This window comes from Phalacrocorax aristotelis, chromosome 1, assembly GCF_949628215.1.
Source record: "Phalacrocorax aristotelis chromosome 1, bGulAri2.1, whole genome shotgun sequence".
Classification (NCBI taxonomy): Eukaryota; Metazoa; Chordata; class Aves; order Suliformes; family Phalacrocoracidae; genus Phalacrocorax; species Phalacrocorax aristotelis.
In genome coordinates, this window is record NC_134276.1 from 163984249 (window position 1) to 164004548 (window position 20300).

Consider the following 20300-nt stretch of genomic DNA (forward strand, 5'->3'; position numbering starts at 1 on the left):
GTGTTTCCTGAGAGAATGTCATGCAAATAATCTTCATAGAGTGCACAGCTCCACTTAAAGAGCTGCAGAGAGTCTACTGAAGTTGATTCCTGTAAACGAAACACAAAGGTGACTGTAAAGCCACCTCAACATTGCCTGTAAAATAGTACAGGCAGAATTATTTGCATCCCTGTGACCTGAAGAGGAGAGGAATGACCTAAATAAATCTGAGCAGTGGCTAGTCTCTGCTAGAAAATGATGAGTACCAACTACTTCAAAAGGACCATGCAAAGAAAGTGGTGGTAGGCAGAAAGCTTTGTCCTTGCTAATTATCAACTGCATTATGTCTCAAAGTACCAGTATTTATGATTCCTTTCAAGAATTTAACAAATACATATTTTACTTAAGCTTGATCATTTTACAGCTTGCTAGATACATCTATAAAACCTTTCAACCTTGGAACCTCAACCTTACCTTGAACTATGGCAATGAGTTCCATAAACCAACTCTGTTTTGAGAAGGACAAAATGCATCTTTCTTAGAAAAGACATGGTGAATTTGCTGCAATTCCAGCAAGCTGTATCTTGTTATCAGCCTCTCCTAATAGAAATGGAGGTTTCAAATCTACCTTGTTTATTCTAATCCTCATTTTGTATCATTTTGTTTTCTTAACTTCCCTCTATAGCAAATAATATCTTCTAAATCTCTTAAGACTATATTTCAACTTCTAATTATACTCTGAATCACATTTCTTCCCACAGTTGAGGGGGGAGTGCCCAGTATTTCAAATAAGAGTACACCACTGTGCAATTGTAACCAGGGTGATGGAATTAACCAACCATGGATGTTGCTATACTCCTGGTACAGCCCTATCCAAGCAGACATTAAGTCTGGGGACATGGAGTATACAAATCAGTGTATTCCTTGATCTGTATTTTAGTCTCTGGGCAATCATTAATGCAAATGAAACAATAGACAATTTGCTTCTGTCAGAAGAGGATGACAAAATGTGGTTTCATGTAGTGGACTGAGAAAACTGGCCAGAACTGCCAAGATTAAGAGCCAAGTAGTTAAAAGGTAATTCCGGCAGGGGGAGATCACGACCACCGACCCAAGTAATACCACCTACTCAAAAGAGAAGAATGGGAAAGGACAACAGAGTCTGCGCAATAATTTACATGTGAAGCGAGCAAGTTTGTGCCAATCACCAAAGAGAATAATATTGAATATGTATGGATAAGATGAATATGTATATGTTTGGTCTATATAAATCACATGGGAAAGGTGTTTAAGGTACACATGTTAAGAGGAGTTATCCCCTGTGCATCCGGCACCATGCTGTGACTAAAGAATGCCTGCCTTTTAACACTACGTTGGTGTTACGAGGTTTATTCCCTATTTCAGTGACACAATGAAATGCATGAATCTTTTTTTTTTCTATTGAATTTTCTTTACTTAGCATATTTTGTTTCACTCTTAGAAATGCTATCACATTACAACTGTGAAAACCAAGGGATTATTTTAAAAAAATACTAAATCTTTGCCTAAATATGGGTCAAATCAAAACGGATATACGGTTACTGATGTCAAAGGCATGTATATGTGGAGAAGTCCAGCTTGCAAGCTGATAAATATGTTATGGTACTTTCAGCAAAAGTTAAGTTTTTAAAACAAAACAAAACATCCAAATAAATGTGTTCCCAAAAAGCAGGTTCATTCTCCCAGTGTGCAAAACGCCAAACTACACACCGAGCGGAGGTATTTTATTCAATTCATTTTGGGCAAAGCCGGGCGCTAGGCGGTAACCCCACAAAGCCAGCCCCCCCGCACCAAGACGCTACAAAGTATTCATACAGTTAAATGTATCAGTCACAGACAATATTCCCGCCCCCCAGCCAATAATTGTTTAATTTCTTTCTCATTTCACCTTAAAGGTACAGCTACCTTTGAATTTACCACACATGCTCAGAGAGTGAGGGCCTTATTTGAGTAGGGGGTTTTCTGACCTATGGGTGTGATTTTTAGTATTATATTGAGGTAATTTCACCTAAAGGACACTTAGTTTTGGTTCTTATCAACATGCCAATTAGTTGTCCTCCCTGACTATATACTTTATCACCCAGCTTTCGGTGTCTTCTGACATGAGATGTTCCTTTTTATCGATCTCTCAGTTCTTCAAGGATGTAGCCGTAAAACAAATGCTTCCCTATCTCTCAGCTTGCTTCTCTGGCCACCAAATTCTGTTTTGCCAGGCTCACAAGGTTCATTGTTATTGCTTAGAGGAAAATTACATTTTCTTTGGGATATCACAAGCAGTGAAATAACCCTTCCCCTCCCCTATGCACACATTATAAAATCTTTTCTCCAAAATATGACAAGGTAAGAACACTCCTTCTTCCAGTTGATAAATATGGCAGGATTGAAGGCTTACATACCTGTATCTGTCATTATCTCTGCCTCCCTCCTGACATTTTTTAACATTAGATCTATTCTTCACCTATGTTTTCCTCTGCATGGGCTCTTGCATCTTACAAATTAACACCGAGTATTCTGTGCTCTTCTTTTTCTCTTTGGATTTTCTTTCCAACCCTTCCTACAACACTTTCCTTTATACCCTCACAGATACAGAATTGTCCCACTTAATTTCCTCCCTGTAGCACTTCTTTGGCCTCATGCCTGACCTGTCCTCTGATCATCCTATTGCCCACTTTCGCCATCCTAATTTCTGTTTAATGTCTTGTTTGCTTCTGGTTCTTTACTTTACAAACACTAGCCATGCCTTACTTCCCAATAGTAATGATGACTCCATTTGCCTCCCCAGATGCTCCCCTTCTCTCTCTCTCATTTCTAAGCTTTCCCATATACCTTGGAAGTGGTAAGTATTCACATTTAACTTTAATCTTTCCAGGTTAGAACTAGTTAAGAACATTTTAAAGTAAATGGGAAGAGCTGGGTATTGCTATGGGATGACTCATTAAATTCTAACTGTAAGAAATACACAGGATGAATTCTCCTCCTGAAATTACCATCTGCCCCCATTGGCTATAGACTGAGACCAGATGATCAGTTTTCTAAAAGTCTGACTTTTAGATGGCTCAAATTAGGCAAAACAAATCTCACTGTTAGTTTCCAGCTCTTGTTTTTTACAATTACACACATACTCCAATTTGGGGTGGTGGTGGTAGGGTGTCTCTTCATTCCACTACAGTGGAGCCATTCCAGTGGCTACAGCCACCTGGGATTTCTTCAATGACCCCTTTCCAGACAAAGATTAAGAACACTACACCTTCATCATTCTTCACTTACCAGCTGCTTTTGGCACCATTACAGCCATGTGTTTTTTTTCAGGTCCCACCCTCATTAGAACATTGTAATTATCCTCATCTCATGCATGTCCCTAACCGTTTCTTTTTAGATTCTCATTCCTCTTCCTACCAAATATAGAGTTTTACAACTCTAGTTTCCAATCAGCAGCACAAGACTGCAATCACTTAACCTTATAATCACACTCCACCTTCTCTCTTTTTCCTCACATCTGATTTATAACTGAATATCTGTAAGTTAAATGTTTTTTACCCATTGAATACTGGTGATCTGATAATGCTGCATTACGATAACTGCCATCTCCTCTTACCTTGAAAAATGGAACCTTACCTGCAGGGTACCACTCAGATTACTTCTGCAAAAATAAAAATCTTTGGTAATACTGCCCTTTCTTAGCCCTTCAGTGACTGCTTTCCCTACAGAATATAAGCTTTAGTCTTTTCAGGGTCCTTCATGTCCTATCTTCCTTACACAGTCTTGTTCCTTAAAACGTTGTCCCCAATTATTAACCAGTGACAATAATCCCCATCACTCATTCGATAAGTCTGAAAAAAAGGGTTTTTTCCTCCATGCTGCCCACCCCATAAATATCCACAAATCTTGTTATCTTCCTTGTCTTCTGTGATGCCACCAGAAAGCCTGATAATGGTTAAATTGCAAGTATGATAAGAGCGCCATGCTGCACAATGCCAACTAAACTGCTTCCTTACGTTTTGATCCATTTGCTGTATTGACCACAACCACTTATGTCCCACTGTTGTTCCTGTGTTTTGTTGTTACTGTTGTGTTTCTGTAACTTCTTATGTTTACATAGTGTCTCACGCAGTACAGTCTAATTCCATATGTAGGGATTCCGTGCACTAGGGTACTACCAATACTAAATAATAATACTAACCTTGACTGAGTTGAGGTAAATCAGGACATTACCAAACTGTCTAAGAAGAAAGAAGCAGGAGGACATGCACTGTCTCCCTGGAATGGTATCTAAAATTCAAAAGAGAAATAGAGATTTGTAGAATTTAAAAATCACATGGTAATGGAAATCCCTGTCAAGACCGTTGGCAACTACAAAAGCAGCTAACTTCTAAAAATAGTGTAACTTGCCTTTTCAAGGTAAAGGACCATACTAGAGGTTAGAAGAACTATTAGATCATCTTGTCAACTTTTTCTACTGCATACAGTAACTATTGCAAGACTGTATTCAACAATAAATTCTACAGAGACAAATTGTTTAAGTAGCAGGCCTTTTCTTCAGGACATAATTTATGTAGCATAATTTTACTGTGAATTATTCTTACTCTTAGGAAATGACTCTTGATACAAAGCCTTAATTTGTTATTATAACCTCATTGGCCTTTTTCTTTAAAATAATGCTTTTCAGTTATCCTGGACAAAGAAGCTCTACATATTTTAATTTTAGTTCCAGTAAGAGAGTAAACTTGAGACACTGAAGATATTGTTATACATATTAAAAAAAACCTTAATGAATGTACATGAAAATACTCAGTGATGAAACACAATATGAAAATTAATTTTCATGCACTTGGGAATACCATATTGCTCACAAGTGATAAAGCCATAAATAAGTTAGGCATATAGTTCAAATGAGTAAACTTTGCTGCCATCATACTATGCTGTCATCTACTCCGAAATTGCTAGCTGTGTTACTGAAAAACTATCTTTTTTAGAGGTTCTGAAGTAAGCTTAGTAGGACTAATTTTTCTCAGACCCAACCAATGGAAATTGGTCAGAGATGGATGAACCCAAGTAGCAGCTGGGAAGGCATAAACCCCAGTGATATCAGATCACTACTATTTCACTATGTCAAATGATCATTAGAGATCACGTTGCTCTGTGCAGTTTGGTGAGGTGACAGGAGATAAGATCCTAAGGCTAACAATGGTCCTGAAGTAATCTGCTCCTGTAGGTTAGTTATCATTAATCCATCAACACTAGAAAATTAAAATATCTCTTCTCTATATAGAAATTTAATTTATCTGAAGACCAATATTTCTGACTCCATACCACAGCACAAAATATAGCATTCCACTGGAAAATTGTACATTCTCCTTTACATAAGGTAGGGTAGTAATTATTCCTGGAAAGGACTATATAAGATCTCAAAATATATTTCAAAGGAAAGCAGAATATTCTAGTTTTTTATTTTTTAGCACTAGGAGATACTAAACTTGGATGTCCTGTCATTTCCATATAGAGAAAATCCATCCTTATCTATGTCTGAATCACATCATTCAATTCTCCAACTTGAGAGTTATTTGGTTATTTATGAAGTGTTCACTTGGGAGTAGAAACTGGCCTGTATATTTATCTGTCCTTTTTTACATGCAGACATACTTATCATGATGCATATATGTCTTGACAGGACAATAACAGAAACAATTTTCCTCAGTGTTCTTCCACTCTTTTTTTTTTTGGTGGTTTTTGTAGTAAGAATGCAGGTATCTCAAAAGTGGTCCTTTTCTCTCACATTAAATTTTTGAAGTTCATAAACTCACAGCAATTTATTTTAAACAAAATTTTAACAATGCAAATAAACACACAAAGATGACTTAAAACTGAGAATGCATTTTCAGTAAAAAATAATCACAGTAACAACATACTAGAACCAGACTTTTCTTCTTCTATATGTGATTGGAGAGTTTCTAAGTTTCAGTATTTATTCTTATGTCCACATTTTGGCAGAAAATTTTGTTATCCCAGCATACCATCCTCCATATACTTTTAGTGAAAGATTTAATTAAAAAACCAAACATCTGTAAATCTCATCTGACTCAGCAATTAATACTCCTAGTGACAGGAAAACCAGACTTGTATCGTTCCAATTCATCCCATGTGACTCAGGCAGGAAGAGGAAAAAGTTCTCATTTTAAAATAGTACTTAGGGTGACCTATGAATACCTCAAAGAAAAGACTGCACAAAGTCCAGAAGAAATGTTTCATTCCTCCCGCCCAACACTAGATATGCCTGACTTGGTACTAAAAGAGGACCACTGAAAATGAAAGGGGTGCTTTTCTCCATTATGCTTGCAGTATTTTTAGGGTAGTTTGTATGACTTATGTAAGCACCAGAAACACTGCATTTAATGGAAATATTAATTTAATTTACTTTCACTAACGTTCCTTTTGCCCCATTTCCTCCTTAACTTAACTCAGAAATCTGTTCTGTTGAATTTTCCACCCAGTTGAGACCCTTGGAGAAGAGCATGAGAATTAACTATAAAATTCTAGTCATATCCTCCTTTGTACTGCCAGTTCCATTTCATGTCATTTGGATTAAGAATTTTTATTAAGCTTAAAAAAAACCCAGTAAACCAAGCTGCTGTTCTGTGTGTTACTATTGCTGTTAGAGGGTGAATATTGACTCCTACATTCTAAGTGCTTCCTGGTTTGTTTTTGTTGTGGGTTTTTTTTTTTTTGTGTGTGTGTGTGTGGGGGTTTTGTTTTGGGTGTCCCTACTCCTCTTAAAGTACATAACTTCCAACATGAGATTAAATGTGTACGTGTATTGCAAAGGACTTCCACAGTAACTGTTTGCTCTATGCTTCTTGAACTGCCAAGTCAGAGATCTAATTAAAAATAGCAAAGGGCTTAACTGATGACTCCAAATGATGTTACAAAAAGATGACACTATTCTTGTCTGTTGCTGCTCTTCCTTAATGCTGCCATGGGATTTCTACAACTAACAGGAGCATGTCAGAAAGATAGGACCTTGTTTAGAAAAAATATTCCACATCTTCCTTTTAATCCACTAATTTTTGATAAGCCACATTAAAATCAGGAGCCTTGTAGGCCCAGTTGTGAGCAAAGACACAGCATAGGATTTCCCTGCTCTAGTGAGCACAACCTACTTTTGTATTATAAATCTGCAAAGCAGCTAAGTAACTTGATAAAGATCTTACACACACAATCTAGCAGTACTAGCTCCTTGTAAGGATTGGCACATTGGAAGTGCTGAAGCATGACTTACATTTTTGAATAGCACGGCTGGCTACTTAGCCAAAGCCCAAGTATGCAAGCAGCAAGAATTCTGTTCTCCATGCTAAACCCAGCAAAACAAAGGCAGCAAATAAAAAATGACCACAAATATACAACATAGTGGCTAATATGCTAAGGTACATAAGAACATGAAAATGATCATATTGGATCCAAAGTCCATCTGGTTCAGAAGCTTCCTGAGTAAGAATAAAAAAGCTATAGAAAGAATATATTCTGATTTCACATATAAAAAATGGTGTTGTATGTAATGCCACTTCCTTTGAAGTTTCTCCCAGCTTCCAACAATCTATACTGAGGATTTCCTAGTCATCACTGAAATATTTGTGTTAAACAGCCAATGGACTTTTTTTCTACATATTTCTTTATACCTTCTGGTTCTCACAAGATTCTATATCAAATAAGTGTGTTATGTGAAAAAGTGATTAATGCTGTTTGCTTTAATTGTGTTGCACGTTGATGTATACCAATGCTCTTTGGTTTTTTTTTTTTTGTATGGTACAGTAATTAATTCTTCTCTATTACTCTTCTCCTTTCATTTACGATGTTCTGTATTGCGAACATAACCAAACTCAGTCGTCATTTTCCAGGCCATGTACCCTCCTTTATTTCATCTCCTTGCTCAATAAGCTGTCCCCTTTCTCTGATCATTCTTGCTGTCTTTATTGTACCCCTTCTGGTTCTACCATATATACATTTTTAAAAATATAAGAACGAGAACTGCAGACAGTATCGAAGAAAGGGAACCACATCTGTGTACAAAAGAGTAATTATTTTTGTTTTGCTCTCTCTTTCCTCATCAATTCCTAAGATTCTCTTCAATTTTTCTGATAATTTTGCAAACATAGTTCAAGGTTTTTTTCCCCTGTACATACTACTTTGCATTTATCAAAGCTAAATTCAATTTGCATATTATTACCCACCCTCGTGTATTCTTCCACAGCTTTCATCATTGTGGAAGCTTTCAGTTTTCCTACTATGGGTAATTTTGTACCATTGGCAAACCTAGTCATGTCATTATTTGTCTCCTATAGCTCATTAATTATGAATACGAGCCCTTTCTTTAAAGAAACAAAAGATTCTTTCAAGTGTTCAAATCAGGTGCATTTTATCCTTTTCACTGCTACTTCACTGAAAATTTTCTGTTAGAAATGAGGAAGGTTATTATGTAGCTTCCCTTCTTGAAATTAGTACTGTGGAAATTTTTTGAGTATTTGCTAAGACATGGATTTTGAATTTGATTATACTCGGATCACTGTAACAGAATCGGATTTTCATCATAAAATTTCACATCAGGTTCTATGTAATCTTTGTATTGGTCTAGAGTCACCTGTTCACTTGTGTGTTCTCTAAGATGAAAACTTAGCATTTAAAAATCCATTCTCTATATCACGCCATGTCATTGCATTTACTAGGTCAATATGGACAGAATGGAAGTCTCCAACTATTATTTAATTATCTCTCTATATAAAATCTCTAACCTCTTTAATATGCCAGTCACTGTTCCCATCCAGGCTGGCTGGTGAATAATTTAGCCTCAATACGATGAGTCTCCTATTGCAGCATGTAATTTAAAACAATTTTATGTTACTCACTGATAAAGAAAAGATATTTACTTTATTTTGAAAGAAGGTTTCTATAACATTTAGATCCATTTCTCCACTGGCATCATCTATTTTGTAATACCCCATTGTAAATTAAATAGGAACAATATCCTACCTATTACCTTCCTCCTATCACATTTTAAAAATTATTTTAGGTTTATAGCTTCCCCTTCTAAAACCAGGTGTTTCACTTCATGAATCTTGCTGTAAAACATCTTATATCCTTATAAAAACACTTAGATATTTGGTCTTCATGTCTTTGCTTTTTGTTATGTCCTATGTAAATTGAACCATTTGCCTCTTCTATTTCCCATCTACAGTTTGTTGATCTCCATCTGTCCTTCATTTGAGCATACAAGCAAACCCCTCACACCATTTCGCCTTTAAAGGAGGAGTTACCTTGAATTGTGCACTCTTCTCTATGTCAGCTTTCTCCCACAAGGTTCCACAAGGTTTCAAAAAGATGACAAAGCAGTTTTTACATAAGTATTGAGAGTGTAAGATGCTTGTAGTACTAACGTTTCCATTTACGTTTAATTGGATCCAATCCTTCCCATAGGCTCATTTTTTTCCAGTTCACCCACCTTTCTAATTGGACTACATTTCTGTTCCCTCCCCGCCTCAGCCCCACTCCAACTATACCTCAAGCCTCAACCTCTCTATCCTGTTCCGCATATATGTTTAAAAATATTTCACAGTAAAATTAAGACTTTTAGCTTCCTAACAATTTCAGTTTGTGTTTTGGGCTATATCTTCACTACATATCTTTTCAGGATATCTTTTCTCAGACTATATGTTATTTTTATCCACGGATGCTATGGTTACTCATCACACCTGCATGACTGTTACAGGCATTAAGAAGTCTGCCACCATTTTATCAGTCACCCTGTGACTTTACTGGTATCATAAACCCAGGTAGCTATATGCCTGCTAACTGAGTCCTCCACTACTACAGTTCATATTGCTTTTTTCTGTTAGCTGAGATCCCGACTCCAAAGGGATAGCCTTAATGCAAAAGGAATGTGTTAGGGAAACCTCATCTGTAGAACCACTTCAGGCCTTCCAATGTGAAGTTCTCTGCTGCACAATCTCAACAAACGTCCAAGGGGTGCAAGGGGAACAGAACAGCTCAACAGTATTTCTGAACGTTTCATCAGTGCTGCTTCTCTGCCTGTTGAGCTCCTTCTCTTTAGTCACCACGGACACAGAAGACAACATTCTGTCTCTGAGGACCATGAGCTGTCTGCACCATAAATGTGCAAACTACCCACCCAAAGAAACAGTCCTACTGACAATGCCTACAATGCAAACTGGGAAGCCCCATTTTGGCTGAATTTCTACGTTCCAACTACTGGCTTTTTTGATTTGGGATTTTTGGTTTTATTTTGGCAAGGGGAAGGGAAGACAAGGTCTTGTTTTGCTCTATTATTGAATAAGTAAAAGTAAACATTGAAAATATATTGTTTTTTTTGGTTGGGTTTTATCATGTGTTTCTTGGTTCAACCAAGTAGGTAGTCCCAGAGCCTCCGTTTCTCTCTGTAGCCAAATTCCTCTTTATATTTTTATCACACTCAATTCCAGGGCGCACACTGTGCTAGAACTCTACGTGCTCAATAGGCTTTCATTAGCCGTCCTAGATTTGTACCTGTGAGTATCTGTACCTCTGAGGTTTCAGCACATGCTTCATCTAATTAGGCTGATGTCTTCTGTTTCTGTAACGGGGATTACTAGTCAAAGGCAAGCTGCCACAACACCTGTCAGTGAAGACTAGCAGTTTGCAGTATCTCTTTTCTGGCCTAATTCATATAGTAAGGTTTGGAATCAGCTGAGCCTTCTAATTTAAACTTGCAAATCTGTTTTAGACTATGAATTAGAGCTTCTGTTACTCATACCATAGCAAAAAAATGCCTAGTAATAGTCATGCTAACAGCCAGCAGTTAGACAAAGATACGATGGTATATTTTTGGATGTTGTAAGAAGGATTACATAATGGAGAAAGAACATTTCAAACATACCACATTCACTGGCTGATTCACCCACCAACTGGAAGAACTGCTGAGCAATTTTCAGATGATCTCTCTGGGAAAGGGGAAAAAAACCAATCCAATATGAGTTCCAGAGTTGATGCTACACCATACAGTGAGAATACACTCTGAGGAACAGATGGGGAGCAACTAACAGACAAACCAGGGCTGAAGTAAAACCAGAAAAGGTAAATGTGCCATTTTATGTGCCTAGACACACAAGAACACTGTAGAAACAGGTTTTTTTGAAGCAGGACAGAGAAGCCATATTCAGCTTGATTTATTGTCAGGACTAGCAACAAAGATTTGCATCTCTCTCATTCTGGAGCGAGTACTGTATGGAAAAAGATTAAGAGGCTTGGAGATACTGCAATCTAAGTGAGAAATGGCTGCCTTTTTCACTCCATTCCAGTCCCTACAAATCTGTTCACATTCGGCTGTTGGAGAAGCTGGAGAACTTTATGGGCTTCACTCACCGAGCCCATTTCTTGTCCAAGTGCTGCATTCACCACTCCTTTGAGTATGTACTCCTGGGAGGGGGGGGGGGAAAAAAGTAAAAAGCATCAGAGAAGACAATGTGAAGATTTCAGGAGACACCTAAGAGCCTATGTGCACATTATTTTCTTCCTAAATTCAACTCTATCCCAACTCAGTTTAATAGGCAGCTGGTTCCTATGATAGTGCTTCAGCACAGTAGTACAAAGTTACCCTGCCAAAATCCATTCTACTTGCTAGCTAGTCACTTCTGCTAAATATGTGCGATGCAAAGGGGTGGTGTGTTTTCTGGTAAGTCTTATGGTCAAAGATGATACACCAGAAGGAACACCATACCATACTATCATGTCCTCTTCACCATCATATGACAATAATCAAGTGCAATATTGTTATATTAATGCACAGATCCCACTTCAAGTATGCACATTGGTTAACCATAACCACTACCACCCTTGCTGCAAAATGCAGAGTATTTCTCATCAAGGCAAAAATGTCAAGAGGCTTATGCTCTGTGGTCATATTACTCTACTGCAATTAGAAATAGGAGTAGAGTACCCTGTAATCTCTACTATGAGATACAGCTAGAGTTTAAATCTTCTCTGAGCAAGATTTTCTCAGCATGTAACAGATTCATTTGTCTTATTCAAATTTTATAATTAAGAGTTATAGCTGTTTTAGTAGGCACTCCTGATAAACCTGGACAGCTCTGTCACAGATGTATACATGGAAAAATAGAAAAAGACATGTACATAGACTGACAGTGGGTGCAGGAAACAATCTGAGAGTACTAGCCTGCATGCTAAGTAATCATTTTAGCACACCAACTCTCTTAAAGACCCCAAATTATATCCTATAGGCATCATGACAAAGAAGAAATTTGAGAACTGAAGGAGGATATACAAGTAGTTTTGCAAGTCTTAGCAGGCAGTTCCTTCCAAGTGTGAGTGAGAAAATGGAAAAAAAGCACAAAGATTCACATTTCAAAATGTGATCAGGCATGATGTTATTTATATTAGGCACATATATGAGGAAAACAGAGGCTAAAGGATCAATAGCTGCAGAACACTGTTCAAGCAAATCTTGCTATACTGAAAAATGCAAGAAGTGAAAAGCAACGGCAGAAGACACTCCTCAGCACAGAATCACCAGAACTGTGTTCTCAAGGTTTTGCTTTTCCTTCCCTCCATCTAATCCTCGCAGAGACTCGTGAAAGGTCCCTTTCATGCCCAGCTATGTGACCTTTGGAAAATAAACTGCAAAGAGGAATAAATCAGAGACTAAAGATGTTGGAACAGCCACAAAAGAAAATTACAGTAGCAGCCAAGGGACACTGCAGTTTTCACTCATTGCAGCCAAAGTGAGATAGAATTAGAAAAGACCTATTATTTAAACTGTTTAATCTAATCTAGCCCATTTTTATTGAAATGGCTTCAGGACAAACCACATGAGCATCTGAGCTAGTAGATCTCCTGGATGGTAACCACCACCAGTGCAGAAGTGACAAGTGGCTGTAGTGGGAAGAGGGCTTTTATCTATGCACTAATGGTCAGCTCACTGGAGTCAAGTCTGCACAAAACAGACTTGTATTCTTATTGACTCCAGGTGGTATGGCAGTAACATGCTAAGTACTCATATATGCTCATATTAAATGCTTTATGCAAGCACATTAAGTCTATTGTTGATAAAAAGAAATTACAAGAGTTTTAAAAATGGGAATGGGGCAAGCTGTCCTCAGAATACCAGCTTTGTACATGGTAGATTTCATAACAATTTATAACCTTTGTCTTTATGGACCATGACACCAGTTTCCAATTACCTGTGGAGCTGTAGGTTCCAGGTCCTTAATCAGGTTGTAAGCCTCCTGCACATCATCTGAAATACCAGACATTAGAATGCATGACAACCCATAGCACCCTGAATTAGAACAAGTCACTCATCCTCTACAACATTCCCCAACAGTCATAGACTAAGAAATAAAGTATTTAGACAGGAGGAGAAAGGTAACTATAAATCATTTTGAATTTATATCACAATGGTGATGGTTTTCTAGAACTCAAATAACAAACATGGAGTGAGTAATAGCTTCTTTATTACTACAATTTTCCTAGTAGAGATGACTTGGGTTCCTTGTTCATATTCCAGTGGTTGCTTTCTGAACAAACAGTAGAAGGTCAAGATAATAAATCCATCATTTTCCTGTTTTTTCTCTTCGCGTATTTGTTTACCACTCAAGGAGGATAGGGTAACGTGATTCTGAAGGGAAACTTCATCTTTTCCTTATAAATATTTCCTTATAAGTATTTAAAAATCTGTCCAGCAGCTCTTACCTGATCCTAATTCTAACATGCAAAAAGCACTACTAGTATACTTCCTTCCCATCCAAGAAATAAGTAAACTGAAAAGATTTTAAACTTTACCTAAATCAAAAAACAATGTTGGCACTATGGTTGGCTTTGAAAACCAACCTAGTGAAGTGAACCTTATTTACTGGCAAAATTTCGTTAACACAGCATTATACCAGCTGCCCATAAGAACAAGCCTTATCAAACAAAACTTTTTTTTTTCCTAGTACATACCATGCATACACCATGAGGACAGTACTCCAGGGTGACTTAAGGCACTATACACTGGAGCTGCCAGGCTCCCATCCAAGCTCTCTACTTTCCTATCCATTCCCTTGAGCAGTCACATAGTAAGCCAGCACAAGGTACTAGACTAGCCAAAAGTCAAAACTTTTTTTTTAAAACTGAAATAGGTTTTTTGTTAATTTTGGATAGCTCAGCTCAGCAACAACAAAGAAGACAGCAGCCCTTATTTGCATCAATGTAGACCATCAACACAGAACTATGCTCTTCAGACTCCAACAGAAGCCTCTAGCAAATCTCACTGGAGCAAATTATGACTGGATACCTGGCCCCAAACCCTGCTAAAAGTCAATACCTTAAAGAGTTGGAAAAAATGGGATGCATGTTTGCACTTCAGTCACTCCAGTTCAGAGCATCTCTTAACACAAGCCTACCTTTATTGGAGACCTTGTAGGTTTTGGAGAGACAGCTGGAGTCATTAGAAGTAATGACTTCTCACAATCTTAACTGATGCTGCTACACTAGCAAGACTTTAAATGGAAACTTGGCCTAACCAAGAAAGAGGCTTTAATCCTAATTCCCCTTGGCCTCCTTTGTCAGTATGCAAGTTGTTTGCATACCACAGCGAAGAACAGAACCAAACTAAAGAAAATTACTGCAAGGTTGACAACAAATGAGTAAACAAGGCTGATTTTTAAGTAACGCAGATGATGTACTTTGCTTCTGCATAAGTAGAACTTAATTTGAAACATATATTATTATTATTACAATAGTATTGGGCAAGAGAATTGGTAATAATACCAACATTATCTCCAGTGATATTGGCATCAATAATACTGGACGGAAAGGTGGCTGGGAACAGCAGGCATTTACCAATGCCAAAGTGTACCGACTAACCCAATGGATGAATGGCTGTAAGGCTAAGGGGATAGCAGCGGGTGCTTCATACCTTGATTGTAGCAAGGTCTTTGACACAGTCTCTTATACCTTTGTCATAACCAAACTTGAGAGAAAGGACTGGCTAAGTAAGATGATAAAGGGATGGAAAATTGCCTGACTGGCTGGACTACTAAAGAACAGTGATCAGTTGTACAAACTCCAACTGGTGGTTCATTACTAACTGAATGCCCCAGGGATTGATACTGTTGAGCATCTTGTATTAATACAACCCAGATGATAGGATAGAGAGTACTTTCAGCAAGTTTGCACATGACAAAAGATTGGGGAGAGAGCTCCCAGCTATTGAGAAGAAGCTCAGCAGGCTGAAAAAATGGGCTGAAAGTAATCTCATGAAGTTCAATGAAGGCAAAATGCAAGTCCTGCATCTTGCTCCGTTTGAAACAATCCTAAGCAACAGGAGAGGCAGGGGCCTGACTGGCTAAAAATGCAACTGGGGGGTCCTGACAGAAGTGCACCCTTGCAGCAAAGGAGGCCAACTGCACACTGAATCATATTAGCAAGAATGTAGTCATCAGGGCAAGGGAAGGGATTCTTCTCTAGCTGGCACTTGTGAGATTGCACCTGGAGCACTGTGTCCGGTTTTGGGATCCCTTGATCAAGACAGACATTGAAATACTGGAGTGAGCACACCCAAGGGCTCCCAAGGCAGGCAGGGGAATAAGGAAAGGTTGAGAGAACTGCATTTGCTTAGCTGTCAGAAGAGAAGGCTAAAGGGAGGTCTTATCACTGTCTACAACTAACTAATGGGAGGGTACAGGGAAGATGGAGACAGATTCCACAGGGTGAGATGAAAGGCAGTGGACACAAGGTGCAACACAGGAAGTTCTGCCTAGATGCTCCTCTGGACAAGGCTCTAAACAACCTGATCTAATTGGACCTTCCTTAAATAAAATGTTGTGCTAGAGATCTCCAGAGGTCCCTGCTCACTAATAATTTGATTCTGTTATTTACCTAGAACTCTATAAATTTATGCAATATAAAGACAGGTGATAATGTACTTTTAATAACATACAATTGTGACCATTTAAATTTACTTGAGAATGCATACCTAATTTACAACCATGAAGAAATTTAAATAACCTCATATTAAATTTAAATAACCATGTTGTCATTCTCTAGTATCAAATAAAACAAAATAGGGATAGAATTGCCATATTTTGTGAAGACTGTGATGTTTGCACATTAGCAAAGTCAGGTTATTGAGATTTTATTGCACAGTATTAGCCACAATAAAAATTTCTGTAACTGCTAACAGTCATCAGTAATGGTATATTCTAAAATTTGTCACAGTCTGAGTTGAATTGAAACAATGAGGCAGTGTTTCAATTGCACATGCAGACAAAAGAAGCAGTCCTAGATACAACTAAGCACCCAAAGACAACCTATTCCAACTACAAAGATTAAATCTCACCAACTTTATTGATTACAACTCATAAAGGTGTTACTCAGAATCGTTATGTGAAATTCCAAGTAATCGCACTATAAAAAGCTCACAGAGCTTTTTCAGTGTACTCTGTTTACCTATGCTCAGATTCTCTGATGAACTTATTGGGACACAAAGAATATAAAGTGGGTGCGACTTACTTCTGCCAGCAGAATATATCTCCTTTCTTTTCCTGCTAATTTTTCAACATCTTGAAAAAATTGAAGGCATGGGCTTTATTTATTTAAAAAGTAAAAAAGACGACATTTTTCTGCTTTCAGATGCTCTAGTCATCTAAACTTGTTTGTCATGGTGACAAAATACAAGGTTTATAAGAAAGCAGTGGATGGAAAAGCAATCACCATGTCTCCTTATATTAGATGACTGAAGTTAACACCTACTCATCACTCAGCCAGTCAACCCACTGTTGAATAAAGGAACACAATGGGAGAATAGGAATGGCTCTCAAACTAAACTCAGATAAAATTCAAAGGAGGCAGCCAGCTAAGGACAGAAACAAATGGAAAATCCTTTCCAACTGATTCTGGCTACCTACCTGCATTCTTTAAGAGTTGTGAAGTAGATTTGGAATGCAATGTCTCATTCACAAACTGTAGCCTTGTTCAAAGCCACTTTGCTCATATTCTGTTTGTGCTGTATTTACAGAAATAGTTGTCCTTGCCTTCATAGGACATACGCTTACCATTTTCACATATTCAGACAGAGATGTCCTCTCACAATAAACATATAAACACCACCATCCCCAAAGCCCTCTCCTGCAAACTAAGAACATCCAATACTCTGCTGAAGTAGATTTATTTGACACCACACAATTAAAGCCCTCCTCTGCAAGCAATGGCAGCTCTTCACTATTTTCCAGAGGAACAGAAAATTAAATTAATTACATTTTACTGTAAAGAAAAAAACCCGCAGCATTTCATGGAATAGTCAGTTGAGATCAGATGAATGAATGTCACCCTGAAGCTAAAAGAGAGCCAGAGGAAGGTGTATTTACCTTGCCGGAGATAATAAATGACAAGATTCAGTCTTGCCTCAGGAATAACATCAACCAGAGGAGGCAGGACCTGCAAAGCCCCTTCTCCTCCTCGGAACACCACCTGCAGAGAAAAGCACCATATTGATAACTGCATATCAAAATCTTGTCTACCATCTCTTATTTCTAGGAAATTAATCCTTAAATTCCTACATTAACAGCATGAAAAGGTCAGTGGTACTGGCATTAGCATAATCCCTGCTTTAATATAACTATAGAATTACAATGTGTGACAATCTTTATTCTGAGGAATATAAAGTATTTAATCCATCAATAAAGATTAAGTTAGTTCAGCTTTTAGCAGCTCAAAGTAGTGATACATTATATATCAAAGACTTTAAAAAAAAAAAGTGGTCGGAGACAAGAGTGAGGGGAACGCATGAACAAATTAGGCTAACAACTCTACATCTATTTAGAATGCCACAAGACTCAGGAGCAGTCAATTCTTTATACTTCAGTTTCACGTGACAGCTCCTCCAACAAAGTCTAACATACTTTTTCAATAAACCACTGGCAAAAGACCAACATTCAAAATAATGTTAACTTAAAGAAGTCCAGTTTGAAAGCAGTTTTAACTCTTGGGGAAAAGTGTTAGCTTGTTGTGACTGCTCTTGAAAAACAACAAAGCAAGCAACTGCCCATCATTAAACAAGAGCAATCTACTGTTACTGGTCATTCAACAAATTAATAATACCACTTCAGGGAAAATGATCAGGTGATTAGTGACTCTCTTACTGCAGAACACACAAGTATTTTGGCTTTATCAACATCTTTTTCCCTATGAACTCACTGTTAAGTACTTTTTGGATGAAGACCATTTTCCCTGAGTCATCTTAATTCCACTCACATTGCTGCAGTACTAAATAAGAGTTCAGGGTCACGCATTCTGACTTGTTTCTACAGTGTTGTTCTTGACTGGGCTTCACAAAATAACTTGCAAAGGTGTTCTTACAGGACATAAGTTATTTGAAAATAACTTTGGGGGTAAAAGCACTATTATTTTCCTGACAGTCTCAAACTGACAGGGAAAAATTCCAGGAAAAAACATACACTTGATCACACATTAATTATACAGGTAGGATTTCTGGAATGGGACTTATATGGCAGCAAAGATTCAATTGGGTCTGCAATTCCCAAAATACTCCATTTTGTGAATCAAGAAAAGCTCTACAAATGAAAGAAGTTCATATTAAATTCAGAACTATTTTACTCACCAGATTGTGCTTAATAAGCTCCTTGCCAAACTCAAAAGATGATGAGGCGCTGTCCGTCAAGTTCTTGAGCTCTGCCTGGAATTACATACATTCCAAAATTTTAACGCAAAACCAAAAAAAGCACACAAGCATAAATGGAGCTTCATATGATCCCTAAAGCTGACAGAAAGGCATCTCCAGCAGTGCTGGGTCACTGGAAGATTTTTGCCTTCCCACTTCTACGTGATGATTTTAACAACTGGATAATACATATAGACACAAGGTCAGAAGCGGACTGGGAAAACTGCAAGACCACTGTGCACACATGTGGACAGATGGCTTAATACCAGGGAAACTGAAATGGGAGACATTCCTAAGAGAAAGACACAATGAGATGATAAAGGCCATTATCAACATTACTCATTAAGGCAGATGACAAGAAAAAGAAACCTGTATGGAATCTTGAACTAAAATAAAGATGAACTCAAGGGCCGCTCAATAGGTACCTCAGCAGCCTTCCCATTGTAAAGTCGGAAATGGTTACAAGCTTTAAGGTTGAGAGCAATGGTACTGTCAGGAACTTGCTGAAGATAAACAGCTAGTACTTCCTGTGATACATCATAGTAATCCAGTTTGTAATAGCATAGGGCCACATATACATTCAGAGCCAGGTATTCCCTGCAGGAAAGAGGATTAAAGAAAACATTTAAATTCCACCAGAAAGTTATACTACAGAACATTAACATCAGTGAAAAGCTCTCACATGGCTATACATCTTTTACAAGCACACCAAAACCGGGGTTTCTGAGAAATGCTTGAGGTTTCTTTAGAGTTCTAGTTTGTTAGATAGGATTGCACGATCCAGATATAGACTCACATTAGTTTCTTCAATGGCAGCTACTGCAGCTTTAAAGGATTACCTACAAAAAGGTTGGATTGCAAATCTGGGAAATAATGGCAACTTCACACTAAGAAAATGCACAGAACACAAGCACTGTACTTGGCCTGGCAGAAATGGATTGTCTATGCAATATGTGCAAAGACATTTCACATGCACATAAAACTTTGAAAATGTTTTAATGGTTATTATTACCTTATACCAAGTACAATTATTTCAAAAAGTCCTTGCCATTCCAAGCTATCAAACCAGAAGAACTAGACACAGAAATAAGACAGATATTTGTGGTAACAGTAAGTAAAAGGATAATTGTTATGAAGGTTGTTCATTTAGCTTTCAGTGATTGCTTCTACAGGACTTGGAATTTAAAATCTTGTCCTTTCCCCAAGAATTACATGACATACTTGTATACATTATGATGGACTCTCAACTTTCTCTGAAGTGTTCAAGAGCACATACTGCCAAAAGATAGCTACATATGCTGGAACAGCAGTTTCTATTTTATTAAACAATACTAATACTTCCAGCCAGTTACAAATTCAGTTTGTTCCTTGTTAAATTCTGAACTAAGGACTTGCAGAAAATAAAATAAAATAAAAAAAACAACAAAACAATCAAACAACAAAAAAAACCCAAAAGAGTTCCCCAAACCATCAACAAATGTCATAGCAAGATAAATAGAAATCGAAAGAATTTCAGACAAAGGAATGCAAGGAACTCTACATAAAAACTAAGAACTGAACCCTT

At 37.6% G+C, this 20300-nt stretch overlaps 1 protein-coding gene across 3 annotated transcripts in view; it reads right to left on the reverse strand.

Annotated features, from left to right (window-relative positions):
- The window catches only part of IFT56 (intraflagellar transport 56), a 51933-nt gene that overhangs the window by 13854 nt on the left and 17779 nt on the right, over positions 1–20300 (reverse strand). The window contains exons 7-13 of one of the 3 annotated variants that reach the window (XM_075078864.1): positions 19162–19333; positions 18677–18751; positions 17424–17526; positions 13257–13312; positions 11422–11475; positions 10937–11000; positions 4199–4287 (exon numbers count right to left, since the gene is read on the reverse strand). In XM_075078864.1, the coding sequence (XP_074934965.1) occupies positions 4199–4287; positions 10937–11000; positions 11422–11475; positions 13257–13312; positions 17424–17526; positions 18677–18751; positions 19162–19333 (613 nt within the window). The remainder of the gene's footprint in view (positions 1–4198; positions 4288–10936; positions 11001–11421; positions 11476–13256; positions 13313–17423; positions 17527–18676; positions 18752–19161; positions 19334–20300) is intronic. The other 2 variants (XR_012657992.1, XM_075078855.1) reach the window with 2 other exon arrangements.